The following is a 17,449-nucleotide window of genomic DNA, read 5'->3' on the forward strand; positions in this document are numbered from 1 at the left end:
ACACCAAGATGTGCAACCCAGCTTTTCTCAAAAGCTTTCGTCACCTCAGTACCAAAGCAGACCAGTCCCATTCCCCAGAGACAGGAAAGGAATTGGAAGGGAATTCCAGGTCCTTCTGGGTTTGGGGAACCATGACTCAAGAGCTTGACTACTGATGAATACTAATGAACTCAAGACAGTCTGTGAGGTCCCATGTTATCAGCCAACTGAAGGGGTGCATCGCATTTTGATTTCTTGCCTCAATCCTCGTCTCCTCTTGACACCTCTCTCCTATTTCCACAGGCTCTGCTTGCAAACTGGTCTGTTACTTTACCAACTGGTCCCAGTACAGACCAGCCCAGGGGCGCTTCCTTCCTGAGGACATTGACCCCAACCTGTGCACTCATCTCATTTATGCCTTCGCTGGCATGGACGTCAACCGGATCACCACTGTGGAGTGGAATGATGAGCAGCATTACAAGACTTTCAACGGACTCAAAAGCAAGTGAGTCAAAGGGGAGAGGGGCCTATCTCCCAGCGCTGGGGTCTCACCCCTAGGGACTGGAGCCTCTGGGTTTATCCTGAAGGAGGAGGCAGACCTGGGATTTAAGCTAAGTCTGTTTCTAGCTTCACCGAGGGAGAAAACGCCTTTGGAATCATTATTTATCATGTGCAGCTGTGTACAAGACCAAGTCAGTCCTTGGCCCAAGGACTTTAGAGTTTAACCTATCCTCTCCACGAGAAGAGTGAATGTGACAGTTTGAAGAGACTCATGTTGACATCACCATAAGTGTTAAAAAGCCCAACTTCTTGCATCTGAGGGGGATTCTTCTCTGACAGATCTGCTCGGACACAGAACGGACATGAACAAGTTTTCAGTGGGGTTATAGCAAAATATAATGTATCATCAAGCACTGGGGCAGCAGCTAAGCTAGAGGGGGAAAAACCCCACCATTCAGTATCTCCGCAGAATCTGGGGACAGTTCCTTAAACTTCAGGGATGTCCCAACTTCTCCTTCCTCATGTTTATCTATAGGAAGGTTTGAGGATGTTTACATTGCAGAAGTATGGAAGCTTTCCCCCAGATTAAGCATCCAGATTATGTCTGCGTTTATTAAGATTGGAGAACACTTGCAAGTCCAAGTGCGAGGGATACCATGAAAGTGAGCTTTTCCAGCTGCTTTTAATGCAACCTTTTCTCCCTCCAGGAATCCTGGGTTGAAGACCCTCTTGGCCGTTGGTGGTTGGAATTTTGGCTCTGAAAAGTAAGATGAGAGGATATTTGTTTTCTGCATGCAAAGCGTGAGGTGGGGGGAGTGAATTAAGCTAAACCTCAAAATCCTGTGAAGTCCAGGAGAGTCAGAACAGTAGCATGGAGGAAGGAGATTGTGCATTCTATCTACCTACATTAGGCACTTATATGACCACCATTGCCATAGTATCCGAGTGCCCCATAACACACCTGTAGTTAGCCTCAACACCTCTGTTTTCCCCATTGTACAGATGGGGAACCGAGACACAGACACTCCGTGACTTTCCCGCGGGCGCACCCAGTCGGTGACACAGCAGGAACTGAATCTGGGTTTCCACACCCCTAGACGAGTGCCCAGTTCATTGGTGTTCTATTTCAGAGCTCAGTCTCCAAAGGCAATCAGTATCAGCTGTACACCGCCTCGTGATGCCCACATCAATCTTCAGTACAACTGGGAGTTAGTGGAGTCACTCCAGCTTGACACTGGTTTAAGAACAAGATCTCGCCTGGGGGTTGTTTACGCCCTTTTTTGACTAAAATTTGTCACTGCTGAGGTTGCCTCAGAATCTTCATTCTGGCCTTGTTGTCATGAAGAGGTGGTCTTGGAAGGCAGAAGCTCAAATACTGTGTCTGGCACTGAGATTTGTGTGGTAACATTTTGGGAAGTTTCCACATCTCTCGTGCTCTTTGACAACAATACACTTCCTAGCAGCTGTGAAGTCTTTGGTGCTGACAACAATTCATGTCATCAGTGTTTAGCAACTTAGATTTTTTTATATTCATTTGTAAAGCTTTAAACCTGAAGCTCTCCCTGAAAGCTTCCTCCATAGCAAACAATATTCAGAATACTGTTTTGCAGACAGAAAGTCTCTTTCCTGCTCTGGATGTGACGTGGGCTGGAATTTAAAGTGAACTTGGGCTGAATATGGCCCTGCGAGCACCAGTGGCCTTGCACCGGTTTCCTCCCAGCTGTATGGAGCCCTCTGTGCTGCTGAGTTTACCTTCTGGACGTAGCAACTCTAAACTAGCCCCCCAATCTGCAGCGGGTGGTTAGCGGCACGGATGGGGGAGTTAACGTGTCACTTCCGTGTTAGGTTCTCCAGCATGGTGTCCACGCCTGGTAATCGGCGGACATTCATCCTCTCTGTGGTTGAGTTCGTGCGCAAGTATGAATTTGATGGTCTGGACCTAGACTGGGAATATCCAGGTGCAAGGGGAAGCCCGCCTGAGGATAAACAGCGTTTCACTGCTCTGGTCCAGGTACAGTAAGACCTAGAAGTACAGCCCCCTCCCTCCACTGCCAAGGCAGAGATATAAGGATTCAGGACGTGTGCTTTGTCCTCACATTCCACCGGCAAACACTATGCAGTCTGCAGAGTTGAAGTCAAAGCTGGAGCGCTCTCTAAAGTAGAGACAGACAGTTTACATATGAAAGGGTCAGACAAGTGACGGAATCAAGTCACCAGAGTGTTCGACCATCTGAACCATGTTTTTTGGATCCAAGGTTTGGGCTCGTCTCTAGCTCAGAGATCTCCAAAGAGTGGGGGAAGAGTGTGATCAAGGGGCATACAGGTAAGGTCAGGGATTGGACTTCCTAGCCTGCTGGCGGCTGGCTCTAGGAATCCCCACCAGATGAGCAGACACATAATGCCACAGTATCGGAAGATATTGATCAGCCACTTTGATTACGTGCTTCCTGGAATCTACCATCAAGACCTGTGCCTTCGCAGAATCAAATCATTCACAGCATCAGCCCTGAATACGTTAATACATTGATCAAATATGTGATCTAATTGGCGTGACCCACAGCTAACAGAATGCTCAGGACCCTTCTCTAACTGTGTTTGTCAGACATGTGTGCAGTCTCTCCTTTAGTTTAGATTTACCTTCTTTAAAGAAAAAATAAAGATGGAAGGCACAATTAAAAGGGGGATAATTGATGGTTGTTTGGGGCTTTCTATTATTCCCCCTCAGGAAATGGCTGAAGAATTCAAGGAGGAAGCCAAGAGGACAGGGAAGGAGAGGCTACTGTTGACTGCTGCTGTGGCAGCTGGGAAGGAAAACGTGGATGGAGCCTACGAAGTCAAGAACATCTCAAAGTGAGTCTATCCAGCCATGCAGTTTTACAGAGGACAGTCAAGCTACAGGACCAAATTCTATTACCCAGGATGCTTTGCAACGCTTCTCTTGCAGAGGGGAAATCAATGTCATCTTAGTTCCTTATTCTCCCTTTGTAGGGCCTTAGACTTCATTAACCTCATGACATATGACTTCCACGGTTCCTGGGAAAAGATCACAGGACACGTCAGTCCTCTCTACAAAGGGAAGACCGACACTGGATCCGCTGTGTACAGTAACACGGTAAGTATCAAAGAACTCTGTCGGTGACCCCTCCGTCCTGACAAATAAATAGAGCTCAGCTGCAGGAAATGGTTGAAAAGTCACATTTCCAACAAACCTGCATGTATCATCCTTCCCCCCGGTGCAAGTATCAGAACTTGCGTCACAAGCCCCGGACAACAGACATTCAGTGGCTGTATCACAGTTTGGTTGCAAACTCCAAAAACTGTTCCAGCGCCACGGTCGCATGGAGAGACTTCATGTCTGATCCCCTCATACAGGACTATGCTGTGACATACTGGAGGAACAAGGGTGCTCCAGCTGAGAAGATCATCATGGGAATCCCCACCTATGGACGGTCTTTCACCCTCTCTTCCTCCGAGACAGGTGTTGGTGCCCCTGCCTTTGGGCCTGGATCACTCGGCCCTTTCACTCGAGAGGCAGGATTTTGGGCCTATTATGAGGTAGGGAAGAATTCACTTTTCCTGTAAGCGGCTCATTAAATGGTCCTGGGTCTATTGTGATTTAAATATGGTGCCTTGGAACTGCCCCTTTGATCCTCCTATCGGCAAACATGCTAATATTCGTAAGATTCCCCAGGAGAATCGGCATCCCCCTCTGTATTAATTCAGAGAGGCAGCCAATCTCGATGGTCTCTTCCCGTCTCTCCATTTCTGTATTTTTTTCAGATCTGTACTTTCCAGAAAGGTGCCACCACCAAAAGGATCGAGGAACAGAAAGTCCCATATTCCTTCAAGGAGAACCAGTGGGTGGGGTATGACGACCAGCAGAGCATTAAAACCAAAGTAAGCAGTTCCTATGTATTCTTCTTGCCACACATTGTGGAAGGCTGGAGGGGGGCTGTCGGAACCTTCTCCTAGCCCAGAGAGATGGGCTCCGCTTTGCCTCGTTGTGCGTATCGGCAGACAATGCTTTGTGTGTCCCTAGCACTTTGCCTCTGAGAATCTCAGTGCATTTCACCAAAGTTAACCTGTTAAGCCTCCAGTCCCGCCTACCTTCTGGGAAGGCTAGGGTTATCCCATTTTACAGATGGGGAAATCAAGGCACAGAAAGCGAACGTGACTCGCTTGAAGTCACAGCAAAAGATGAGACTAGAAGATGACTTATGTGGTGTGCTGTGAGTGGAAGCGTGGTCTGGCGGCTAACACCCAAGTGAGAGCAGGATGCATCTCCTGAGCAGTGGAGGAGTAGACAGAGTTAGAATGGAGAGTCCCCTCTGTTCCTATCTTAGTACCTGGGGTGCATAGTGATACACGGGAAAGGGAGTGAGCTGCGTGCTACAGCTGGGTCTTGTCCCCTTGCCAGGGGAGTTCGAAAGCCTTGCAGGTGAAAAACATAGAGACTACTCTCAGTGATGTTGCACGGGAGGAATCAGTCAAATTTGGCCCGTCAGCAGGTGAATTCAGCAAACAGGCCCCCCCACGAGCCCACACAATCTTTTCCTTGTGTGTAAGTGTAGCAGAGAGGATCCAGACAATGTTCTGGGGCAGGGAAGTTCCATGACTTGCAATCTGCTCCACCCTGGCAACAAAATCTTAAGGTCATATGAGATTTCAGACCAAGCAGGAAGTAGCACAGGGCTGTAAACATCCCAGACATGAGCGCCGTTAGCCCCAAAGGGATTCCTGCCTACATGAGATTCATTCGTTCAAGCATAGGCAAGCTTTTAGCATGCACTTGCCCCTTCTCCCATCCACCTCTCAACCTCATAGCTGATTGTTTTGGATTTTCAAGAGGCTCCTTAGACAATAACAGTTGCTGGAGTTCTAACAGAGGCGAGATGTTTTAACTTCCATCTCCCACCAGCAGCCAATGTCACAGTTTTGGAGTTTTTTCCCCTCCCAGGTTCAGTATCTGAAAAAGAAAAGTCTGGGAGGGGCCATGGTCTGGGCCATCGACCTGGATGATTTCAGCGACTCATTCTGCGGCCAGGGGAATTACCCTCTTCTGCAAACTCTGAAGAAAGAACTGAGATGCGGTAACACATGAGTTCGTGGTCTGCCCCACACAGATAATGCAATATCTTCTTGACACAGGTCTTTTTATTATTGGGCAAGAGAATTTGTGTGGGGTGGGGAGAGAGAATGAATTGCAAACTTGCACCACAGCCTCAGCCTCCTCTGAATGCTTTCGGGGTCCCCAGGGAAAGCCCTAATGACAAAAACATTTACGTAATAGACCATTTTTCTTTTAAATGCCCACGTCCAGCTTTTGGCGTAGAGCGCAAAGGCTGGAGCTGCATCACTGTTGCAGGGCCCAAGCCTAAAGAAGGGAGCCTGGGACACAAAACACCCTGACGAAAGTTGTCTAAAATCTTTGCATTGGGCCATGTTGTTATGCCTCCTAAAATGCACTCATGCAAGGCCATTGTGAATACTGGGGAAAAAAGCCACGTAACTAGGGAAATATAGAGAATTGGAAGAGTTTGCATCTAACGCTCATGAACTGTGCCACCAAACCTGCCAAAAGCAGATGGGAAATTACACATCAGAGACCCCTCCCCAGAATCATAGCTTTGTAGCTGATTAGCCCAAATCTGATTTACTTTAAAGCATGCCTCTGGTAACAGCCTTATTTATTAGTTTCTCCCCCAGGCCTGTTTCCATGTTGTTCCCCACGTGCCCTGTTCTCTCTGCTCTGCCAGACCACCACCTTCACACATTTGTATCCCTCTTGGAAACTCATTTCTCAGACAACCCTCCCCATCAACTTTCAACCCCACCCTATTTAGATACATTACAAAAAAGATCAACCAGAAATACTGCCATGGTTTGTGCATGCCTAAAGTAAATAGCCACACTGCATTGCTGTAACATTTGTCCTTACATATCCCATTCCCCTCACTTGTTTTCCTCCCCTATGTCCTGGGCAAACTCTTCAGAGCAAGGTCCTAGGAGACTTTGGAGTGCTATCAATAATCTATCCAGCCACCATGTATTTACGCTTCAGCATTAAGTCACCTTTAGTTTTACAGGTGTCTGTACCCAAAAAAGTCTTTGAATAGTGTCGCATAACATAGTCCATATTTATCGCACAAACAGTAATTTACCAGATCACTTTCTACGTCATTTGATTCAGAATTAGAATCTTTGTGGACTTTATGCTGTGTCCACTACAACTGCTGTGTATCAAAAGGTTGTCCTGTTGTTGGTTTGTTCTGCCCTATAGAGCCCCTGATCTAGCTATCGGCACCTTTACATCATCGCTCGTTCATATTTCACAATAAAAAGCCCCGTGTCACCTAACAATCATTTAAACCCACCACCAAGCTGTCTAAAACCTCCAAGGGATTGACCATAAAATGTCTCCCTTCGTTCCATTTTCTTTCTGACTAGTAGATGCCGATAATGTTGTTTCTTCTGTTAATGCCCCCGCAGGGCTGGTTCAGACAACGTCTGTTTCAGAAACCACTATCAGCTCCACGACATCATCGCCAACTGTTTCCTCCTCAGCCCTCAGCTTCACTACACTACCATCTATCCCCACCACAGCTACCAGCTCCACGACCAGCAGGTTCTGCCTCCATAAGGCCAATGGTATCTACGCCATCCCCGAGGCCAACGCCATGTTCTACATATGTGCCAACGGGCGCACCTTCCGAATGTCCTGCCCGGAAGGGTTGATTTACGACTACTTATGCAAATGTTGTAACTGGCCTTAAAAGCAAAGAGCCTCAAATCACCTTCATGGAGAATTAAATATGAGATCGATTTGTATCCACTCAGATAGTTTAGTTTCCTCTGCCATCAAATCAGAGCTTAGGAGATGGTCTATATTGCAAGTGTACCCAGCAACCTTCTTCTCTATCCTTGCTGAATTACTTTCAGGAGCAACAACTATCTCAGCAATGCAGGTCAGAGTTAGGGAGGAGAGTGAGCGGGAGCAAAATATTGGCACTAACAAGCCGGGCTGACAGATTCTCAAACTGTCATGCGTTTATTTCTTCATTTTGCATTGGTCTCTTTTAGAGTCTGGCTTCATCCTCTGTCCTTATTTCATGTTTGTTTGTTCCAAGAAAATAAAGCTTTCATTTCTAAATGAAGTTGTCGTACTTTTCGTCTATGGGGTAGAAGTGTCAGGCCCTATAAGCTTGTGTTGCTACTGAAAAATGGGGCAGGGAGGAGAGAAGGAATGAGGAGATTTATGGCCTCCTTACATCAATACAATACCCTAGAGTTTGACGTGTGGTTCACTAGACAGTACAGTAAAGCATAATGCTTTATCTCAGCTCCATATTATTCCTTTTGGAAAGCTCAGCAACATAAATTCAAGATGTACTGGAGTGTCTGTAGGAGAACACAATCTGCTACTAGTCCAGTCTGCCACGGGTGTCAAAGCGAGCCAAACAGTTTCTGGTAACACCCTCCCCTTGGTGAAGTAGCCACAGTAGCAGAAGTGGAAAAAAACAACCAGGCTTATCAGGGTCTGAGGCCCTTTGGGGCCAACCTTGCTGCAGTGAGAACTTGCATGCAATGATAAAGGAATGAGGCTTAGAGATTACGCAAGTCTCTCCAGTACAATGACACTATTTAAAGAGTCTTTGCTCTACATCTTCAAGAAGAGTAATAAACCACAGAAATTTGTACCCAAGATCTCCCGCTCCTTGCCTCGGCACCATTTGTGTTTGTACATCAGGACAGAGCCAGGCTGATGGTAGGTATTGCAAAACCTACACAAGCGTGCACACACACGGTGCATGCTAAAATTGCACAAGAATTCCTTCACTACAAATAGCCAGCTGAGGTGTCAGAGAGACAGAGTAAATAAGGCGGTTCCTTTGTGAAAAAGAACTTGCGGAGTTCTCGTAAATCAGGGTTATTGTGTCAGACAGGTATAAAATGTGGCAATGAAAAGCAGAGACCAACCATTTTGCAGTCAGATCCTGTTTCCTCCACACCACAGTGAGAGAATCCAGAGCAGAGCTGTATGACCCAGCATGGGACAGGCAATCATTTGGGCTGGTAAGACTGGAGCTGGTGACAACTAGTTTAACTCTTGTGCCGGGTGTCACTGAATAGTCCCTAAATTGTATGGCAGTTTGGTGAAGTGGACGCGATGGGATTCCCGGCTGGGGAAATCTCAGTGAAACAAGCACTTGGGGTGGATGTATTTGGAGACTCATTTGTTAATGGATTGTGACCAGGGCCACCACAAAGCAAATTTTAAAGCAAGAAAGTAATTGAAGATGCTTAAAACAATCTAAAATTTTGTGATTGTCCAAGCAGAAAAGTTCTTAAACATTCAGAAGAGATTTTAGAAAGAGAGAGAGTTCCAAATTCTGGCTTTCATTTTCGCATCTGCAATTTGTGCTTGCAATCAGGTGCTTCGACATTTAAATGGCCTAAATTGCACCCACAAACTGCAGGTGCAAAAAGAGGTGTTGTTAAGGCCATTGTGAAGATTTCTTAGACATGTGCATATGCCTCTTTGGGAGTAGGGAGGTGGGGTATTTATCATCCAAAACTCGAATTCTACTTTACTCTCATATAATCCACAGCATCTCAAAGATAGGTCTTTACCCTTGTTCTTGTATTTCTCTAGGTTTAGCTCTCTTGCTGTCTCTACAATGCGGTAAGTAGCCACCTTACATTGTCCCCTGGTTTTACAGAGGCCAATAGAAACGTGATTGATCACATGGGATGGGGAAGAAAAGTTGTTGGGTTTTAGTAAGTCCAGTTTGGGTGGGATTTTTGATTCTTGTACTGGGCCCTGCAGTTCAAAAGCAGAAGGGGAAAGTCCTTCTCCTTAAAAACATCTCCAAAAAAGCTGTGCAAGGCCTATTCACATCCTGCATGGGTACAAGCTGCCTGCAAGGACATGGAGTCATTTGAAAAGGAAGGAGGGAAGTTGCAAGGTTAGGAGGAACTGCAGGGATCATTCTGGCTGCACGTCTACTGCCTCCCTGCCTGAGACGACCACTAGCCAAAACCTCCCCTTCTCTGCCTCCCCCTCAATCCCAGCTACACCCATGGCAGAGAGACAGATGCACCCCCCTTCTTCCAATGATTAAATGACCCCTGTTTTACTGTAGAGCATGGGCAGTCCAGCGTGCCCACTTCAGTGCTCTGTGGTTAATATCGACTCCTCCATCTATGGCTTTCAGGTATAAATCCCAGATCTCTGCAGGCTACAGTCCTGTCTGTTAGCATTGCATTGCACAAAGGTGCACCATGATCCTTAGTCACTGACAGGGGGAGTGGATCGCAGAGCTGCTTTCATCCTTCAGAACTCAAGTCAAGAGTCCTCCTCCTTTGGCTTTTGTTCACCCAGCTATCGCATTACAAGTAATGCACCTTCTAGCATTGCAAGCTGCCATAGGCACGATAAGGCTCAGTATGTTTTGATTCATCCTGCAGATCACAGCTTGGTTATTTTATCAGGTGGGGCCTGGGCACCCCCAGGAAGAGTCTATCATGGCGCTGCCCCATAAGAGTCATGCCATGTTACGGCCTCTCATAATAGATCACTGTCTACCCGAGGCCCCAAAGGAAACGCAACAGAAACCGCAATCCACTCACAAAGCTGTATTGATATTAGAGGACTAAGAGGCCGTTTGGGCCCCTTGGGTATTGTCTTGTTGGGAGATCCCTGGGAGGTGATAGAGATAGCACAGCGATCTCAGGTTTTCATGGCACCCAGTCCTCTCACTGTCTCCCCAGGTTCTGCCTCTAAGCTGGTTTGTTACTTCACCAACTGGGCCCAGTACAGGCCTGGGGAGGGGAGATTCCTCCCTGATGACATCGACCCCCATCTCTGCACCCACCTCATTTATGCCTTTGCCGGCATGAGCGACCACGAGATCACCACCGTGCAGTGGAACGATGTGACACTTTTCGAGGCTTTCAATGGCCTTAAAGCCAAGTGAGTAACACGGGGGCGCACCTGCTTCCCTGCATCCGGGGTCTTGCCGCCAGGCTGGCTGCGGGAGAGAAGGCTCACCCTCTGGTCGAAGGGTAAGAGTTTTCCCAGGGAGTATCGTGTCATCCTCAGGGGATAGAGTGCATGTAGCCAGAAAGCAACAGAAAGCTTCCAGGGGTGGGGAATTAAACTAAACTCCACAGCTGAGCATTCACTTCAAACCCAGTTCCATGACAGAGGATGAGGGGAGCAGCTGCTCCCCACATCTCGCCAGCAGCCAGTTCGGAGCTGGATTCGCAGCTAAGCAGAGCCTGAGCAGGCGAGTCAGCCAGCTTTCCACTCCTCCTGGGTAGGCCTGGCCTGAAACCACCCTGGGCATAGTTTAGATCATCCAAAGCTCTCCAAACTACTTTAGCTAAGGCTGTCCCACAGGGACCGCTGTGCTAGCTGGATCCGAGTGCCATGCTCTCCCTTCCTTGCCCCCGACACCCACCTCCATGCAGACGGGGTAGTGGGTGGGAAGGAGACTAAGTCTGTCGAGTGAAAGATTCCCCATAGGACAGCCAAGCCAACCTTCCATTGTTTAAATGCACGTTCCCCCTGCAGGAATCGGAACCTGAAGACCCTGTTGTCCATCGGAGGATCAAACATGGGAACTGAACGGTAATACCGGGATCTGCGTTACTATTCCACTTCTGAGTGTGGAAGTTAATCTACCCTCGTGACACACCTGCTCAGAACAGCGGCGGGCTCGAACCCACCACCTCCAGCTCTGGGAAAGCTTTTAGCTTATAAACATGGAGGTTGAGGAAGGGGAAAATTGGTTCCCCCAAGAGCAGATGTAAAGGAGTATGGGCACGTCTAGTGTGCCTTCGCTGTTGCGTAATTATTGTCCTTGTAATAGGCAGTTTGCAAGCTATGAAGTGTGTATTTTGAGTGCAGCCAATTCAAAGCGTACTGGGAATCTATACTACGATATACATGAATACAGAAGGCATGTCACTTTCATTCCAGCTTCTCCCACATGGCTGCTTCGGCTGCTAATCGCTGGACATTTGTCCGCTCTGTGGTACAATTCCTCCGGACGCATGAGTTTGATGGACTCGACGTAGCCTGGATTTACCCAGGGAGGAAGGATAAGAGACATTTCACTTCTCTGATTCAGGTACAATAAAACCAGGGGGTGTGGTCACAGTCTGCAAAAGGGCTACCCAACAATGGCAGAACATACATGTCAAGCTCATAGCCTACTGCACCCAGCACATCACACACCCAGTGGATCTCCGGGGAGGTGAATTTTGTCCGTCTTTCATGGAGACGGAACCACTTTCAGAAAGAGTTTGGACATAAGGGGAATTCAGAAATACATGAACATTTACGAAGTATCACCCAGGAGAGCAACAACACAGTCATGCTGTGTCAGACTTTGGAAGGTCTGAACAATGCCCATGAAATCCTGCTGCACAGCCACTACGCTAGGATCATAGCCCAATTCCTTTCCCTCCAGGCACACTGTTGCGGGGACCCTTCTGGGTCTCATTTTCACTACAACCCATGTGCTCCAGCCTGGGGAGATGGAGAAACGTGGGCTTAGTACTAAAGAGCTGGAACATTGATACTGATCCTAAGAACATCCAGAAGTAAACGAATCAGGGTTAAAAGAACCCACAAGGAGTTTCCGAAAGGATCTACAAAAAGAAAAGCAGGACTTGTGGCACCTTAGAGACTAACACATTTATTTGAACGTAAGCTTTCAAAAGCTTATGCTCAAATAAATTTGCTCAAATAAATTCGTGTTCTTTTTGCGGATACAGACTAACACGGCTGCTACGCTGAAACCTGGCATTAAGAAAGGATCTAAACACTCCTAACTTCAAATCAGAAGCTAACCTCAGAGAGGCTAGATAGGAACACCCATGGAACCGTCACTGCAGGGTTCCTTGCACCTTCCTCTGCAGCAGCTGGTACTGACCAATGTCAGACAGGATGCTGGGCTAGATGCGCCCCCGGTCTAATTCAATGTGGGACGTGCCTATGTTAATTCGGATATTCAGGTGAGCTGCTTACTTATACCCTCTAGGAACTAGCAACGGCATTTGAGAAGGAAGCTCAGAAAACCAAAAAAGAGAAGCTTCTACTTAGTATTGCAGTGTCTGCCGGAAGGATAAATATTGACACAGGCTATGAAGTCGACAAAATCTCCAAGTAAGTGTATCCAGTGACACAATTTTACAAAGGCTTCTAGAGAAGCTGTAACCAATCAGGAAAAATACCTGAGCATCGTCGTGAACAGTTCAATGAAAACATCTGCTCAGGTAGCAGCTGTCAAAAAAAGCAAAACAAAGTTAGGACAAATGAGGAAGAGAATCTTCCTGAAATTGCTCCAATGATATTATATAATTCAGTGGTACATCCTCTGTGTTCAATGCAGGTCACCTTCTTTCAAAAAAGGATAGAGCAGAAATAGCAGGGATTCTGCCAGGCAATATTGCCCAGCGGGTAGGGCACTGGATGGGGACCCAGGAGAGCTAGGTTCAATTCCCAGCACTGCCACTGGTTAGCTGGGTGACCTTGGGCAAGTCACTTCCTTCCTGTGCCTCCATTTCCCAATGGGTAAAATGGGCATATAACAATATTGACCTCCTTTGGAAAGTGCTTTGAGATCTATGAATACATACACATGCAAATATATATAGGCAACAAAAAACTAGACACCTGGAGAGAGTTCCATAAAGAGATATTGGAGACTGGCTTAGAGAGATGAGTAAAAGGGGTTATGACAGAGAAATAAAATAGTGAATGGTATAGAAAAGGTGAAATTGCCAGCTCCTATTTACCATCTCATCATGCAACAGAAGGGGGACATGAAATCACATGAATGCCGCTGGAAATTTTACAATATAGATTAGCTTGGAGAACTCATTGCCACAAGATAAATGACAAGGATTACACTACATTCATTTAGTTTTTTTGTTTTAAGAGCTATAAATCTTCACAGCTCAGGCCATCAGCCAGTCATCAGTTGACAAGGTTAGACGGAAACTTCCCTTAGAGCAGATTCATTACACAAATGTCCCCAATGGATTTTCTGGCACCTTTCTTTAAAATATCTGGTGCTGGCCGCTATCAGACAGGATAGTGACTAGATGGACCCTGAATCTGATTCAATATGACAGTTCTTAAGGTACATAATCAACATACTTGGCCATATACAGTTACCCAGAATGCTTCATATCCTTGTATGCTGTTAGAGGTGCTAAAACTAGAATCTGGATTCTGAAACTCAATCACATGTCAGGAATGCTCCTGCCACAAGAGTTTTGTTTCCATGTTCAAGCCAGAACCAAAAAGGGTCCACGTTCTTTTTTTCTTCTGTGTACAGCTGAGTTCGGGGCAGAATGAAATCACACTATTTCCACCTCCCACGATTGCAGAAGTTTCACCAACAGAAAAAGTCAGCAGATCTTGTCAGATGAGACAAGTTGGGATGAAATGTTATGAGGACAGTTTGCAAGAGATTCCACCTTATCAGTGGATCCAAACCCACACGCTCATTGTGTGAGAGGCTGAGGGAACTGGGTTTGTTTAGTCTGCAGAAGAGAAGAGTGAGGGGGGATTTGATAGCAGCCTTCAACTACCTGAAGGGGGGTTCCAAAGAGGATAGAGCTCGGCTCTTCTCAGTGGTAGCAGAGGACAGAACAAGGAGCAATGATCTCAAGTTGCAGTGGGGGAGGTCTAGGTTGGATATTAGGAAAAACTATTTCACTAGGAGGGTGGTGAAGCACTGGAATGCGTTACCTAGGGAGGTGGTGGAATCACCATCCTAAGAGGTTTTTAAGGCCCGGTTTGACAAAGCCCTAGCTGAGATGATTTAATTGGAGTTGGTCCTGCAATGAGCAAGGGATTGGACTAGATGACCTCCTGAGGTCTCTTCCAACCCTAATCTTCTATGATTCTATGATTCCAGTTCAGCCTCAAAATTATTAAACCTAATCCAGATCCAAATGTAAATATTAGGTTGTCGATCCCTCTCCACACATTATTCCTGTGTGCCATTTTGAGGATGTTTATTTTGGGTTATGTAACTTATCTCATTCTCTTTTTCCTTTCCTGCAGGATCGTGGATTTTATTAACCTCATGACCTATGACTTCCATGGGGCCTGGGAGAAGACTACAGGACATGTCAGTCCTCTTAACAAGGGAAGGAAAGACCTTAGAAGTGCTGCATACAACAATGTTGTAAGTGCCAAAGATCCTTTTGTCTCTCCTCCCCTCATCCACCTAAAGTTTTACAAGCAATACAAGTTCTGAAAGCGAGGAAGTGACTTGCTTTGGAACTGTTTCCACAGTAACTGAGCTAGCTACCAAGTAGATAGAGAGACTCGTGACTGTGACTCCTCCACATGCCTGAGTACAAACAGCCCTGTACTTTGCCAACATTCCTACAACACAGTAAAGCAGGTCAAGGGGTATTTTCAGTGTCGACAGATGACGGGGCACGAGGGATGACGTTCATCAACAGTAGGACCACATCCTTCCAGCTCTCCTGAAGATATTCAGATGCTGGTGTTGGGCTAAAACCAGCTGCCCCAAGTTACGTGGTGGCAGATAGTGTAGGACAGCAATGTGTCTTTTTTTTAAAGTGTATTTAGTGTCTCCAGGTAAGTCCGGTGTGGTCTGTGGTTTAAGTCTGGCTTGGATCACACAGGAGAGGAATTTGGCAGTCCCAGCGTAGATGCGAGTTGAAAGTCATGAGTAACTCCATTGTAGCCCAAGAGCGGCAGTTGTGTTTAAGCAAGAGAAGAAATCTGGCCCCTTTGCTCTAATACAGCGTTTCTCAAACTGGGGTCCGCAAGGATATTCCGGGGGGTCCACGGGCCCCGCTGATCAACGCCTCCCCCTCCCTCCCAGCGCCTCCTGCACTGTTCCCTGGCATGCAGGAGGCACTGGGAGAGGAGCGGGGATGGGACATGCTCAGGGGAGGGAGTGGAAAGAGGCGGGGAAGAGGAGGGGCAGGAATGGAGCAGGGGTGGGGAGAGGTGGAGTAGGGGCAGGGCCTGAGCGGGGAGCTTGGGGGTCCAAGTAGGGTTGCCAACTGTCTGATCACACAAACCCAAACACCCTTGCCCTGCCCCTTCCCATGAGGTTCCGCCCCTGCCCCTGCCCCTGCCCCACCCCTTCTCCAAGGCCCTGCCCCACTCACTCCATCCCCCCTCCCTTCATCGCTCGCTTTCCCCCACCCTCACTCACTTTCACCGGGCTGGGGCAGAGGGTTGGGGTGCTGGAGGAAGTGAGGGGTGCGGGCTCTGGGAAGGAGTTTGGGTGCAGAAGGGGGCTCTGGGCTGGGGCAGGGGGTTGGAGTGTGGGAGGAGGTGAGGGGTGCAGGCTCTGGCCAGCAGGCACTTACATCGGGCAGCTCCCGGGCAGTGGCGCAGCGGGGCTAAGGCAGGCTCCCTGCCTGCCCTGGCCCTGTGCCATTCCTGGAAGCTGCTGGCACATTCCTGCAGCCCCTAGGGGAGGGTGAGGGGGCTCTGCGCACTGCCCACACCTGCAAGCGCCACCCCCGCAGTTCCCATTGGTTGTAGTTCCCGGCCCGCAGGATGGGGATGGGGGCACTGGGGATGGGGGCAGCACACAGAGCCCCTGGCCCACAAGAATGTGCCAGCCGCTTCCAGGAGCGGCATGGGGCCAGGGCAGGCAGGGAGCTGTGCTGCCAGACTTTCAGTGCCTAAAATCTCCCAGTTTGGCTTCAGTAGCCTCCAGGAGATGGAGCCTGATTCCAGGAGACTTCCGGCGAAACCGGGAGGGTTGGCAACCCTAGGTCCAAGAACAATTTTAAATCAAAATGGGGGTCATCAGGTTGCTAAAGTTTGAGAACCACTGTTCTGATACACAAAATTATCATGCAATTTAGCAGTCCAAATGGTGAGGCCAGGAAGAGGAAAGGACATGGTGACAAGAAAGAACATCCTGATCTCCTCACACGGGGAAACAGTTGTTTTGGGGGGAGTGATAGCTCAGTGGTTTGAGCATTGGCCTGCTAAACCCAGGGTTTGAGTTCAATTCTTGAGGGGGCCATTTTATTATTTTTTTTTTTTTTAGGGGTGGGGGGAAGGTCTCAGTTTAGGCTGCCAAATACACGTTTAATATTTCCTTCAAACAGGACAATGCTGTGAGACACTGGGAGAGAAAGGGCGCCCCAGGGGAGAAGATCATCATGGGAATCCCAGCCTATGGGCGGAGCTTCACCCTTGACACGCTGGATACAGGCGTTGGGGCCCAGGCTTCCAAGGCAGGACTGCCAGGCCCTTTCACTTCAGAAGCAGGATTTTTAGCCTATTATGAGGTAAGGGGCGTATTTGTTCCATCTGGGCGTACTTTGGGGGAAGCAGCTGTAAGAATAATCTGTGATTTTGCATAATCAAAGGGAAGCCGTGCTCAGTTTTCTAACTGAAAATGGTTTCAGTCTGCACGCCGAGGAGGAAAAGGCTACTTTCATTTCCTCCCCCGTCATGCTGGCTCCGACCCACTACCCTCAGCCTCATCCTGCCTCCGATGTGTTTTGTTTTAGATCTGCACCTTTAAACAAGGTGCCACCACGGAGATGATTGAGGAGCAGAAGGTCCCTTACTCCTATAAAGGGAACCAGTGGGTAGGGTACGATGACATGGAGAGCATTAAAACCAAGGTAAGGAGGGCCCCAACCGTTTGCTTTGGGCCGAGAGTGACCTGACGTCTGGCGCCAATGAGCGTGACACCTACTTCCCGCTGAGAGGTATGGCCACTCGGCCAAGTCACATGACAACAGTAACAGCTTCATTTTAGGCAACATGCGTGAGGTTTCATCCGCCGTAACAGGCTCCCATCGGCACTCAGGCTGAGGTTCTGCCAGCCAGGTCCATATGGGAACATTAAACAAAAGTAGCTGGAGGAATGTGACTATTGCTGCGACAAGCAAACACCGTTAGGTGCGGTGGGAGCTGCCCGTTCCCACTTTT

General features: G+C 48.0%; 2 protein-coding genes across 3 annotated transcripts in view; both read left to right on the forward strand.

Annotated features, from left to right (window-relative positions):
- The first annotated feature begins 392 nt into the window (after window positions 1–392).
- LOC141975546 (chitotriosidase-1-like) lies at window positions 393–7,499 on the forward strand. Its single transcript, XM_074935994.1, has 9 exons — window positions 393–484; window positions 1,188–1,244; window positions 2,326–2,491; window positions 3,206–3,330; window positions 3,469–3,592; window positions 3,853–4,035; window positions 4,261–4,377; window positions 5,438–5,570; window positions 6,970–7,499. Exons 1-9 carry the CDS (start codon window positions 408–410, stop codon window positions 7,251–7,253), a joined length of 1,266 nt encoding a protein of 421 aa, XP_074792095.1. The 5' UTR covers window positions 393–407; the 3' UTR covers window positions 7,254–7,499.
- Window positions 7,500–8,468: 969 nt separating this feature from the next.
- LOC141975473 (chitotriosidase-1-like) overlaps window positions 8,469–17,449 on the forward strand; it is a 28,547-nt gene continuing 19,566 nt past the window's right edge. Inside the window, exons 1-9 of one of the 2 annotated variants that reach the window (XM_074935854.1) lie at window positions 8,469–8,553; window positions 9,134–9,163; window positions 10,252–10,453; window positions 11,057–11,113; window positions 11,465–11,615; window positions 12,531–12,655; window positions 14,567–14,690; window positions 16,615–16,797; window positions 17,023–17,139. In XM_074935854.1, the coding sequence (XP_074791955.1) occupies window positions 8,529–8,553; window positions 9,134–9,163; window positions 10,252–10,453; window positions 11,057–11,113; window positions 11,465–11,615; window positions 12,531–12,655; window positions 14,567–14,690; window positions 16,615–16,797; window positions 17,023–17,139 (1,014 nt within the window). In that variant the 5' untranslated portion in view covers window positions 8,469–8,528. The remainder of the gene's footprint in view (window positions 8,554–9,133; window positions 9,164–10,251; window positions 10,454–11,056; window positions 11,114–11,464; window positions 11,616–12,530; window positions 12,656–14,566; window positions 14,691–16,614; window positions 16,798–17,022; window positions 17,140–17,449) is intronic. The other variant, XM_074935853.1, reaches the window with a different exon arrangement.

The sequence above is a fragment of the Natator depressus genome, chromosome 21, assembly GCF_965152275.1.
Source record: "Natator depressus isolate rNatDep1 chromosome 21, rNatDep2.hap1, whole genome shotgun sequence".
NCBI classification, from domain to species: Eukaryota; Metazoa; Chordata; order Testudines; family Cheloniidae; genus Natator; species Natator depressus.

Bases quoted from the DNA above. Each gene is read 5' to 3' on its own strand.
- LOC141975546 (XM_074935994.1), top strand. From the start codon at position 408: ATGGACGTCAACCGGATCACCACTGTGGAGTGGAATGATGAGCAGCAT. The intron at 1,245-2,325 runs GTAAGATGAGAG...CTTCCGTGTTAG, and splicing joins TGGAATTTTGGCTCTGAAAA to GTTCTCCAGCATGGTGTCCA. The intron at 4,378-5,437 runs GTAAGCAGTTCC...TTCCCCTCCCAG, and splicing joins AGCAGAGCATTAAAACCAAA to GTTCAGTATCTGAAAAAGAA.